Source organism: Bubalus bubalis, chromosome 8 (genome assembly GCF_019923935.1).
Source record: "Bubalus bubalis isolate 160015118507 breed Murrah chromosome 8, NDDB_SH_1, whole genome shotgun sequence".
NCBI lineage: Eukaryota > Metazoa > Chordata > Mammalia > Artiodactyla > Bovidae > Bubalus > Bubalus bubalis.
The window spans coordinates 106,889,561-106,903,395 of NC_059164.1; the positions used below are offsets into that span (position 1 = coordinate 106,889,561).

At 38.7% G+C, this 13,835-nt stretch overlaps 1 protein-coding gene across 1 annotated transcript; it reads left to right on the forward strand.

Moving 5' to 3' along the window:
* The first annotated feature begins 11,388 nt into the window (after window positions 1-11,388).
* LOC102402012 (olfactory receptor 2A2-like) lies at window positions 11,389-13,015 on the forward strand. The gene has a single exon (XM_006071855.3). It carries the CDS (start codon window positions 11,469-11,471, stop codon window positions 12,399-12,401), a length of 933 nt encoding a protein of 310 aa, XP_006071917.2. The 5' UTR covers window positions 11,389-11,468; the 3' UTR covers window positions 12,402-13,015.
* Window positions 13,016-13,835: the final 820 nt, after the last annotated feature.

Here is a 13,835-nt window from a genome sequence, read left to right on the forward strand (position 1 = left end):
CCAGTGTTCCCAGCGTCACCATTGCCACCGCATCACACTGGGAGCCTGACAAACTAGCCGGCCAGGACTCTACCCCAGACCCTCGTCTTCAGAATGAGGACGCCGTGGTCTGGCATCTGAATTGTTAAAAGTTCCCAGGTGATTTTGATGTGCCCTTTAAGGGTCAAAAAAAAAAAAAAAAAAAAAAAAACCCACAAACTATCCGCCCCCGTCCAAAACCCAGTAGCTAGTCCCTGCTCTCGGAAGCCTTTAATCTGGGTAGGGAAGAAATGCTTTAACCACCGGCCCGTTTAGGCAGAGGAAAAGCTGCAGGAGGGCTGATCTTAGGGAAAAAGAAATAAGACTGTAAGTGGGAGAGCGCTTCTGAAAAGGAGCCACCATTACTGACCAAGGAACTTTGGCAGAAACACCCAGAATTGTACTAAAATTTGCTGCTGAAAGTCACCAGAGTCTTCAGTCAACTGTGATCTTTGAGAAACACAACAAAGAAAACTTCAGTTTTCCCAAGTCCACCGAGTTTCCGTTCCAGCTCTGAAGCTGCAGTGAGTGAGGGAGAGACTGAAGATAAGGGCCTGAAACTTTTACCTCCATTCTTTCTTTACTTAAAGGCCTAGTTTGCCGTTATTCAAAGGGCTACCCTAATTATGGCTTCTTTATAACTGGCAGACAGCTCTCGGGGCGCTTAAAGGCATCAGTGCTTGGAAGATGCCTGAAAAAAGGAACAGTGGTTATTCCATGTGACATGAGGTGTTTGTTTGTTTGTTTAAGCTTTGCTAAGAGTTGTGGTTTGAATTTGTCTTGGAGGGAAATGAGATGCATTGATAATAACTTTGTAACTCATGTCTCTTACCTGGTGAATAGAACACAAATCTGAAATATTTGGTTAAAGTCTCTGCTTATTCAAGAATTTAAAGAAATAAATTTCACTGATTCGCATTGTAAATAAACTTCACATCCTTAACTGTAGAAGAAGCTATTTCTTTTCTAATGCCTTTCTCTTGTGTAGCTGTTTTTGACTAGTTGACTCAAAGAGTCTGGATAAAATGTCTTGAAAAATGGGCTTCTACGGATAACATGTAATGCTTAAGTATTTTTCTTAATCTGTACAAACTCTTCATTCCTGGAGGTAGCTTTGTATTTTCCACTAATTATGATGGGCAGAGTTTTCCCTCCATATCTGGCATTCAGAAATTTGTGTGTGTGTGTGTGTGTACATATGTGTTTTCCTCAAAGGCTTAAATGCTTGGAAGTTTTTTTCTCCCCCTTCCTATAAAGAACATGTGGGATTCCCTGATAGTTCAGTTGGTAAAGAATCTGCCTGCAATGCAGGAGACCCCAGTTTGATTCCTGGGTTAGGAAGATCCGCTGGAAAAGGGATCGGCTACCCACTTCGGTATTCTTGGGCTTCCTTTGTGGCTCAGCTGGTAAACAACCCATTACAATGTGGGAGACCTGGGTTCTTCCCTGGGTTGGGAAGATCCCCTGGAGAAGGGAAATGCTACCCACTCCAGTATTCTGGCCTGGAGAATTCCATGGACTGTATAGTCCATGGGGTCGCAGAGTCAGACACAGCTGAGTGACTTTCACAAAGAACATGTGGATTCTCAAGATCAGAATTATTTTCAAAGTAACATCTCTATGCTTAGTAGTGACTCATTTATAAGCCAGCTGGTCTCTATTAATAAGTTTCTCATATAACCATCTTTAAATTTGGGTTTTTTTTAAATCCACATTTCTTTTCAAAACCCTGTAAATGATAGATAGCCAAAGTTCTGGTCCATCAAATCTAAATTCTAATTATAGGCATTCTCGTTTCATCTTCTGGTGGCACAAGTTTCATTTCTCATGATCTTTTTCACTTGGGTGGCCTCCTCAGTGTTTAAACAGCGAGACTCCTTGTTTATTATCCCCTCATTCCTGCTGCTTTCCATGCCAGGTGGCTGCCACATCTTTCCTAATGACAGCTGCCTGCCATAACTGCCACCAGCCCCATGAGGACCATTGTGAGAGTGTAAATGCTCCCCCCACCCAAACCACCTAAACCACCCACTTGTTTGAAGAAATGGAACACAGAAAAATACTTCGCTGTAAAACTGGCAACCCTTCTGCCTTTGAGTGTCTTTAAAATGCCCCCTTGCCCCCTTGTAGCCAACCAAGGACTGCCAAATGTCCTTAAAGTCCAATTAGAAAGACTTCTCCACTTAAAAAAAATTCCTGCCATGGTGGAATGTTTGCCACTCAGAGACTTGTCTCAGTGTTTCCTCTTTTTACTGTAGAAACGTACTCTCCTTGCTACTGAACCTCTACTGACAAAAAGGTAACAGCAGATGGATTTGAGCCAAAAGTCTATGATTAAAACCCTAGGTCTCTTGCACTGCAGGGAGATTCTTTACTGTCTGAGCCACCAGGGAAGCTCACACTTTCAAAAATTGTGTCCCAGACTTAGTTTTGTCTTTGACAGCAATCACCTAAATTCTATCAACTTTTCAGAAGTCCTTTTGGTTCCAACCTCTCTATAGCTATCCAGCACTCAGCTTCCCTTTTCCTGTGTTGCATACGTCACCCCACCCATCCCCAGACTCATCCCTACACACCCCTACTCCCTCTGCAGAAACTGTGAAGTCATAGTGAGGAACTGAAGGGAGGGGTGCTGTATCTTCTCTTTTTTCTCCCGTGTTTCCTCTCTACCATCTCTTTCTCCCTCCCTCATTTTCTCTCCACTTCCTTTTTCTTTTAAAATATCCATAAACTGAACCTAAGCATAAACCCACAATGTCCTGTCAATAAATGTGTTTGAGTATGATCGTATTCATCTTCAAGGGCAGTGAGAACAAAGCTGGCCACATTACCATGTTGTTTTGCATATGCAATATTTAGTCATGATATAGAATGCTTAATATCCCTTATACATTATTAGGAGCAACTTCAATAGTTCAAATATTCATGTAAATAATATTACATTTTTTTTAACTTAAAAAATGTGTAAATATTCTTAAAAACAATATTTCTGTCTGTTATCCTAATCAGTTGATCTATATCTTTAGTGCTTGAATAGTAATCACAAGTGCTTGACCTATAGTGAAGTCTTACTAAATATTTTTGAATGAACACAGGTATGAAAAAATGGCTGAATGAATGAAGAAGTAATCATAATATATGTTATAAATGAGGAAAAGGACTTACCGATAGGAAAGTGTTAGGAGTTTGGGAGGAGGAATAAAAATGGAATTTGAACAGCTGTCAAGGCCAATATGGTGCTGTATATCTAACAATTCTAAGTAACAGTTCTAAGTCACTGTTTTGATGGACATTATAGTTAATGCTTATCAGTTGTGAAGGAGGCAGCTTGATGTATATTACTTATCAATAGTCCTTCAAACAATAAAACATATCTGCTGTCCTATAGAAAGCAACTTTTTTCATTGAAATTACTAAGCATCCTGAGGAGAGAAAAGAGAAAATGCAAATATCAAGAATTTATTTTTAGTGTAAAATGTTATTATAATAATATCTAGAAAATATTCCCTAGCTGGATTATTAATTTCAAAAATAGAAACACTGTTTCTAAAGGTTTATCACCCATGATATTACTTTGCATAATATTATACATGCAGTAGGGACTGAAACAGAAGGTTTTTAAATAAAGGGTGGAGTAAATGAGATTAAAAGCTCTCCCAACTCTGATTAGTGATTTATTTTCATAAGCTTCTTTGTTTGAGGTTGTATTACTTACTATACTTTTCTAAAATAATTTGCCTTTCATCGTATTTATTTGTTTAATTGGAGGATAATTGCTTTACAGTAGGCTGGTTTCTGCCAAACAATAATCATTATATTTTAAATTGAAATACACTTGACATAGAACATTTTGTAAATTTAAGGTGTACAGTGTTCATTTGTTACATTTATGTGTTGTAAGGTGATTGTCATTGTAACAATAATTAGCACCTCTTTCACAATACATAATTATTGTTTTTTTATAGTGGTTGGAGTAATTAAATTCTAGTAGCTTACCAAGTTTGATTATAATACAATGTTGTTGTCTGTATTAACTATACTGTCCATTAGGACTCTAGGGCTGATTTACTACTCACTGTTAAATTTGTACCCTAAGCAACATTGATCCTATCCTCTTGCCCAAATCCCCTGGTAACCCCCATTTTACTGTTTTTATGAGGTCTGTCTTGTCGAGATTCCTCATATCAGTGGAACCATACTTGTCTTTCTTGGCCTGGTTTATCTTAGCATAGCATGCTCGCGGTCCACCCATGTTGTTGCAAATGGCAGAATGTCCTCCTTTCTCGTGGCTGAATAATATTCCATTATGTATATATATGACATCTTCTTTATCCATGTATCCACTGGTGAGCACTTATGTTGTCTCCCTGTCTTGGCTATGGAGAATAATGCTGCAGCAAACATGGGGGTGCATGTGTCTTTTTGAAATCCTGTTTTCATCTCCTTTGGGATTATAACCAGAAAAGGAATTGCTGGATCATATCATAGTTCTATTTTTAATTCCTTAAGGAACCTCCATATGATTTTTCATAATGGTTGAACCAACTTTCATTCCCACCAAGAGCATACAAAGTTTCCTTCCCCCCGACCACATCCTCTCTAGCACTTGTTATCTCTTATCTTCTTGATGATAACCAATTGCATGGGATTCCTCACATAAGTGAAAGGTTGGCCTTTGTTAAGCACAAACTAGTGACTCAATCGGAGAAGGCAATGGCACCCCACTCCAGTACTCTTGCCTGGAAAATCCCATGGACAGAGGAGCCTGGTGGGCTGCAGTCCATGGGGTCGCTAAGAGTTGGACACGACTGAGCGACTTCACTTTCACTTTTCACTTTCATGCACTGGAGAAGAAAATGGCAACCCACTCCAGTATTCTTGCCTGGAGAATCCCAGGGATGGGGGAGCCTGGTGGGCTGCCGTTTATGGGGTCGCACAGAGTTGGACATGACTGAAGTGACTTAGCAGCAGCAGCAGTGACTCAATAATAACAGCAGAGAAGTTGAGATAAATGCATAGATTTAGTAACTGTGAAAGCTCCAGTACTTTGGCCACCTGATGCGAAGAGTCAGCTAATTGGAAAAGACCCTGATGCTGGGAAAAATTGAAGGCAAAAGGAGAAGTGGGTGGCAGAGGATGAGATGATTGAATAGTATCACTGACTCAACGGGCATGAGTTTGAACAAACTCTGAGAAATAGTGCAGGACAGGGAAGTTGGCATGCTTTAGTCCATGGTGTCAAAAAGAGTTGGACATGACTTAGCGACTGAACAGCAACAAAGTGTGAATGTGATGGTCGAGATTGTGAACACTGTCATGTGATTTCTTTTATGTTCTCAGCTACTATCATTCAGCTGCTGAAACTGTGAGTGAGAGAATAGGTGGGAGATTTAAAGAGTGAGAAAATAGGGCATTTTCATCTGGGAGAGAAGACTAGGGAAATTTAGTATGATTTATAGCAGTAAAAGCCAAATTAACCCGAACACTCATGAATTTGAAGGGATCTTAGGTATTATGATTGCATGCTTTCTCTAGATCTGACAAAGCCATCATCATCCAAGTTTAACATCTAAATGTTTAAAGCAGAGAGATTACAATGGATTCTCTAAATATAGGATATGTATTTAGGGGAAATGTTTTAGAAAGTGGAAAAATACTTGGGGAGTAACTTGAAATCAAAAGAAGTCAGGAAAGCACTGAGGGACTGGATTCAATTTCCATTTTTTCCAACTAAAAAGTAGTATTTGCAATGGTTTTTAATAGAAACTTTCATATTAACACTTTTCAGCAAAACTGTACTCCGGAAGGAAAATACAGTCCTTGGAGGGGTTGGCAACAAGCTCCATGGGGGTAACATTTATTACATCGTGAAACTTTCCAAAAGTAGGATATGGAGAGGAGCGATTTCAAGAAAAAGTACACAATACATGCATATCCTTGGGGATTGTACTGTGGGATGTGGTTCATAATGTATGGCTGAGATCTATTAAATTCCTATATCAACATCCTCTTGATGAAGGACAGCCTGCAATTCTAACATAGTTCTTACTTCTCAGCATAAGCAGGCACGCGTGCACACACACACACACACACACACACAGTCATACATTCATCACTCATACATACACACACAGGCACACTGACAGCGAGCTGAAGAGCCAAGAGGATAGGGGTAGGTTTTGCTCTAGTCTGTAGGGAAGACAGAATGGTGAGAAGACGCTTAGTAATTTGTTCCCTGGACTCATCAGGAATGCCTCTGGGGAATGCGCTGGTTTTAAGTGATCTGACTCTAAAACCGTCATTTCTAGAGGCTCCTGAGCATCCTGAGTTCTTCTCCATCAGGACAGAAAAGGTGTCTGGGACTCAACCATCCCCTGTACTCACTCCAGGGAGCAGGTGACTCAGCTCCAGCCCTTCCCATCTCTGTGAGTTTTCCTCTAATTCCAGCTCAAATTGAGAAAAATACCAGAAATAGTAGCAGCTCCCAGTTATATAAATCCTTACTTACACATTGATTAATGGTTTAAGAAGATCAGGGGAGAAGGCTGGCAGAATCATCAGGGTTAGGAAAAAGGAAAAAACACCCTTTTGAAGACCCCTTTCTTGCTCTGTGCTGGGGTCTCAGAGTCACATCTGATACCCACGCTGTCTAAACATAGGTTTCTTACTCCTCCTAGTCAGAGCCCCTCCCTGGTGTCCCACGTGTGGGCAGAAGCTGGTGAAACTCAGTGTCCCTGAATCGTAGCATCAAACTAAAAGGGACATAAGGTCATCTAGAGCGTTTGCCTCCCTTACATGTGATGAAGCCAGAGGTGTTATGTGACTTGTCCTTCACCGTCTTTCATTTCTTCCTTGGCTGAGAACCATCTGTTCCTTCTACATCCTAGATATGTCCTCCTGCCAGGGAAGTGAGAACACTGGAGCTCCTTTCCTTTCTGCTCAGTAGGGAGGTGTTAGTAAGTGGCTGGGAGAAGGCCTCTAGCCATTTGATAAAGATCCTGTTATTTTTCCTTTTGTATCAAGGAAGCTGGTACCTGTACCAATTTAGCTTACTATGATTTGCTTCCAGAATTTCTCTTCAGGGATGGTTGTCCTCATCTGAGGATAACTAAACCTGATATTCTTCACAAGGATATATAATAATTTCCAGAATATCTTAATTACTAATTCCTTCCATGATATAAAGTCCAAGCATAGGAATTAAAACTATATATATCATCTATCTTTAGATATTTTTCTCATATTATCGAAGAATATGTTAGTTTTTTTAGAAACCAGGATTTGGCCATGAGTGATAAAAGTCACATCATAGTTTGCAACATTTTGTAATTGAAAATTATGATGTTAATTAAATAATAATATTGTTTAACCTGTAATAACTATGTTGGTAAAGACATCTCTGTATAATGGATGGCGTAGGTCTTTAAATAACAAGTCATTCCTTCTTGTCATTCATCTAGGAAACAGGAGTACCTCTTTGAGCCCCAAAGTGAAATTAAGAAGAAACTATAGATTAGAAGCAAAGTGAGAAATTCATATCTTAGGGTTAATTAAAACCATATATGGAAAAAGATGTCTTAAGGAGAAAATGCCTGTAGAATGAACCTCAGGAAATGTATTTTATATCAGGTTTGGCTAAATTATATTAAAATGTGAGAATCAACATGATAAAAGTAGAAAAGTTGAACTGGAACAACTTCACAGGAAAGGTGAACTTGAGGTTACAGTTCTGATTATTAAATTAGGATCTTTTCCCACTGAATGGTTTCTTCTAGGGCTGATATGTTTTGATTTTTTTTGACTTGTTTGCTTTTTATAAATGATGATGATGGTGATGGATATAGGTAGAAAGATGATAGAAATCTGAGAACTTCCATGTCTAGGAATATTCAATAAGAAAATAGTAAAATATATATGCAAAAAACATGTATAAAATTGAATCTATGGCATTACATTACATATAACCTGCTTAGAAGTTAATGTATTAAATCAATTAAAATATTTGTATGCAAAAAAATAGTATGTAAATGTTTAAAGTATATTGCATTGAAACATTTTGATATGGAAAATGTACCTGGCATGATTTAAATGAGAGAAATAAAACTGTTTATATAATTTAATTATATTTTTATAAACATAGATATAGTGAATAATGGAAAACTAAATGTACAAGTTATTAGCAATGATCACTTTTGGCCATAGTTTTCACACATGTATTATTTTATGGAATGTCATGTTTTACTAAGACTTAGGAAAACTTGATGTCAAAATTTCCTATGAGATGAATGCTAATTTGTTCACAGAATGAATCAGACCATTGACATTTTAATTTGTAATTCTAAAATTTCTAAGAGCCTATCATTATCTAAATACAAAGAAAACCAAAAAGTGTAAATAATTTTAATTCTAAATATACTTTTGCCTAAAAAGTAAACTTTCATATAATATGTATATCATTTTCTTCAATAGTAGTGTTAAATTAGTGATGTTCTCCAAAAGAAGTCAGTAAACGTGTGTTAGGATTAGACAAGTGAAGCTGAGAATTCATTATTCAGTTAACAACTTAGGTACTCTCCCAAATTGTATATGGTTTCTGTTGAATGAGAATATTAGAAATTTGGCAACAATCCTGATAAAAATATTAATAACTTAATATCCAATAAATCCAGATACTGATTTAAAAACATGATTCTTCAATAAGAAACCAAATTTCTTTTTTACTCATATAAATGTACTTTATCTTTTTCCCCTTTTTTTAAAAGTTTTAGTCAGAGGATAATTAGCTTACAATATTGTCTTGGTTCCTGCCATATATCAACATGAATCAGCCATAGGTATGCATATGTCCCTTCCCTCTTGAACTTTCATCTCACCCATCTAAGTTGTCACAGAGAACCGGATTTGTGCTCCCGGCATCATACAGCAAATTTTATATATGGTAATGTATATGTCTCAATGCTACTCTCTCAAACTGTCCTGCCCTCTCCTTCCCCCTACTGTGTCCACAAATCTGCTCTTTATGTCTGTATCTCTTTTGCTGTCCTGCAAATAAGTTCATGAGTACCATTTTTCTAGATTCTGCATATATGCATTAATATACAATATTTGTTTTTCTCTTTCTGAATTGCTTCACTCTCTATAATAGACTCTTAAGTTCATCCACCTCATTAGAACTGATTCCAATAAATTCCTTCTCATGACTGATAGTGTTCCATTGTATATATATGTGCCACAGCTTCTTTATCCATACATCTGTTAAAGGGCATCTAGGTTGCTTTCATGTCCTAGCTATTGTAAATAGTGCTGTGGGGAACATTGGGGTACATGTGTCTTTTTCAGTTATGGAGAAACTAAATGTTTTTAGTGAAATAACTTGATTCAAAGCTGAAGTAAAAAATCTACAAGATTAGTACAGAATAATTTAAGCCAGAAGGAACAAAGTACTTAAAATTATGAATTCAGTTCAGTTCAGTCCCTCAGTCATGTCCAACTCGTTGCGACCCCATGGACTGCATGAAACACTCCAGGCCTCCCTGTCCATCACCAACTCCCAGAGTCCACCCAAAGCCATGTCCATCGAGTCGGTGATGCCATCCAACATTCTCACCCTCTGTCATCCCCTTCTCCTCCTGCCCTCAATCTTTCCCAGCATCAGGGTCTTTTCAAATGAGTCAGCTCATTGCATCAGGTGGCCAAAGTATTAGAGTTTCAGCTTCAGCATTCAGGACTGATTTCCTTTAGGACAGACTGGCTGGATCTCCTTGCAGTCCAAGGGACTCTCAAGAGTCTTCTCCAACACCACAGTTCAAAAGCATCAATTCTTTGGCTCTCAGCTTTTTTTATAGTCCAACTCTCACATCCAGACATGACTACTGTATGAAACGAGTGGCCAGTCCAGGTTCAATGCACGATACTGGATGCTTGGGGCTGGTGCACTGGGATGACCCAGAGGGATGGAACGGGGATGGAGGAGGGAGGAGGGTTCAGGATGGGGAACACATGTATACCTGTGGCGGATTCATTTTGATATTTGGCAAAACTAATACAGTTATGTAAAGTTTAAAAATAAAATAAAATTTAAAAAATAAAATAAAATAAAAAACAAAAAAAACCCATAGCTTTGACTAGATGGACCTTTGTTGGCAAAGTAATGTCTCTGCTTTTGAATATGCTATCTAGGTTAGTCATAACTTTTCTTCCAAGGAGCAAGCGTCTTTTAATTTCATGGCTGCAGTCATCATCTGCAGTGATTTTGGAGCCCCCAAAATAAAGTCTGTCACTGTTCCCACTGTATCCCCATCTATTTTCCATGAAGTGATGGGACCGGATGCCATGATCTTAGTTTTCTGAATATTGAGTTTTAAGCCGACTTTTTCACTCTCCTCTTTCGCTTTCATCAAGAGGTTCTTAAGTTCTTTGCTTTCTGCCATAAGGGTGGTATCATCTGCATATTTGAGGTTATTTATATTTCTCCCAACAATCTTGATTCCAGCTTGTGCTTCATCCAGCCCAGCATTTCTCATGATGTACTCTGCATATAAGTTAAATAAGCAGGGTGATAATATACAGCCTTGACATATTCCTTTTCCTATTTGGAAACAGTCTGTTGTTCCATGTCCAGTTCTAACTATTGCTTCCTAACCTGCATAAAGATTTCTCAGGAGGCAGGTGAGGTGGTATGGCATTCTCATCTCTTTAAGAGTATAATGGAATTAACTTGGAGATACCACCTTAACCAAGTAATACACAGTAGCATCACCTATATTGGAATCACCTATATTGTGATTACTTAACATTATTTCTATATTCATGAAAAGTTTTAAGATTAACAAGTTACATTTTTTCCTGCCAAAAATTTATAAGTAAATTTATAAACAAAACATGGGAAATCCATGGAAAACCACAAGTGAGAGATGATATACAAAATAAGAACTCATACTTTCCAAAAATATCAATGTCAAGGAAAGAAAACTGATTAACTTTCAGATTAGAAGTGGTAAAATATTATATGTGACATTGGACTTCAATCTTGGACCAGAGGGGCTGAAATGCTATACCTAAAATAGTGAATCATGTTATCATCTCATGATTCTTGTTCTTAAGAAGATTAAACAGTTTGGAGATAAGCTGGCCTTATGGTACACTTAATTATTATATGGTTCAGAGAATATTAACAAGAGAGAAAAATGATAAAGCAAACATGAAAAAATTGGTAAAGGGTATATATTAATATTGTTTATATTTCTGATACTTATCCTAAATTTTGATAACTTCACAATAAAGTAAGAAAAACAAACATGCTGAGAAACATTTTAGAGAACTCTCACTGAAGTAGGGACAAGCACACAAACTTCTTTTGAATTTACTTCCCATAAATAACTCTGATTTTCCTTGCTGTCCAGCTCTGACCTTCCCATCACACTTCAGTCCCTTAGAGACTGCCTTTGGGAATGAAGGGCAACCAATCATGGATCGCAGAATTCATCCTGGTGGGATTTCAGCTCAGTGAAGACATGGAATTGCTCCTCTTTGTTATCTTCATCCTGTTATATACCTTCAACCTGCTGGCAAATGGCACGATCTTGGGACTCATCTCGCTTGACCCCAGACTGCACACCCCCATGTACTACTTCCTGTCTCATCTGGCCATCACTGACGTAGCCTATGCTTCCAGCAATTTACCAAATATGCTGGAAAACCTAGTGAAACACAAGAAAACCATCTCCTATTTCTCATGCACCATGCAGATGGTTTCCTATTTGGCCTTTGCTTCTGTAGAGTGCCTGACTTTGGTGGTCATGTCGTATGACAGGTTTGTGGCGATCTGCCTCCCACTGCAGTACACGGTCATCATGAACTGGAGGGTGTGCACGTTTCTGGCCATCGCTTGCTGGGCATGTGGATTTTCCCTGGCCATAGTCCAAGTAAGTCTGTTTCTACGGCTGCCCTTCTGTGGGCCCCAGAAGGTGAACCACTTTTTCTGCGAAATTAGCTCTGTCCTCAAAGTGACCTGTGGTGACATCTGGATCAATGAAATGTTCCTCTTTGCTGATGGTGTGTTTATTTTAGTTGGGCCCCTTTCCCTGATGCTGGTCTCCTACGTGCGCATCCTCTGGGCAATCCTGAAGAACCAGTCAAAGGAGGGCCGCAAGAAAGCCTTCTCCACCTGTTCCTCCCACCTCTGTGTGGTTGGGTTCTACTTTGGCATAGCCATGATGGTGTACTTGGCCCCTGACAGTAGCCACCAAGAGGAACAGAAGAAAATCCTTTTCCTGTTTTACACCTTCTTCAACCCATTACTGAATCCCCTTGTCTACAGTGTACGGAATGCTCAAGTAAAGGCTGCCTTCCACAAAGTACTGCAGAAAAATAGATCAGTGTGACACAGGGCAGAATTATGGTGCAGTGAATTTTTTTTCTAACAGTCAAGAAAGTTTCCCATCAAAATACATGACTTAAGGATGAAGCTTCTACAAAGTAACATCAGCAAGAAGGCACAAAAGAAACCCCCAACTCCCTTCCTCCATGGAGATGACATAATAAAGATCTAATTGCCTTCATTGAACACCAGACATCACACAGGAGTTTGGAGCACCCCAAACTATCCCAAAGTCAAGAAGATACGCAGTGAAGCTTTTAGGCAAACTTACGCATTTGACCTTCCATAACTGCTTTTCTTCTCTGTCCCAGGGTAGCAGGATCAGGAGAAAATTCCCACTCCCAGCCCTTCCTCAAGAGGGAAAGAGAAGAATGGACCATGCAGACCACTTTAGCTTTTCAGGGAATAGCGTGAGGGTTTGTTAGTTATCTTGCCTCTGGCTCAGAGCACTGATGTGAATGGCAGTTTGGATTCCTTGTTGGGACCACCGAGAAACATAGCAAGCACCCAGCTTTTTATGGATATACTGAGATATTTTGAATTTTCACTGTTCTGACCTATCTGCACTGGTATTTTATTCTTGTGTTAACATGAAATTTCCTGTTGACATTTGATGTTGAGTTTCTTTACAAGTGCTTCTTTACCATCTGCATATCTTTTTTGATGAGGTGTTTCTTTACATTTTTTACTCATTTTTATGTAATAAACTTTATTTTAAAGTAATTTTAGAATCAAAGCAAAATTGAGTGAAAGGTACAGAAAGTGAAAGTGAAGTCGCTCAGTCGTGTCTGACTCTTTGCAACCCCATGGACTATAGCCTACCAGGTTCCTCTGTCCATGGGATTTTCCAGACAAGAGTACTGGAGTGGGTTGCCATTGCCTTCTCCAGGGGATCTTCCCAACCCAGGGATTGAACTCGGATCTCCCACATTGTAGGCAGACACTTTACCGTCTGAGCCACCAGGGAAGTGTGAAAAGTACAGAGATAACCCCAATACCCCCTTGTCTCCATACATACATAACCTTCCCCATTATAAACAACCCCTACAGTGTGGTACATTCATTATCATTCATAAAGCTGTCCTGATACATCATCACCCAATTTTCACAGCTTCCATGAGGATTCATTTGTGCTGTTGTATATTCTGTGTACTTGATGAGTGTATAATTATGTGCATCCACAATTATATTTTCATAAAGAATAATTTCACTGTCCTGAGAGTCCCCTCTTCCTCTCTCACTACTAGTTCCTGGTAACCACTGATATCTTGATTGCCTTCATAGTTTTGGCTTTTCAGAATTTTGGGATCATATAGTATATAGTATTTTCACATTGACTTCTGTCACTCAGTGGTATGCATTTAAGTTTTTTTTTTTTTTTTTTTTACATGCTAGTTCATTTCTTTTTAGTGCAGAATACTGTTCTATGGTCTGCATG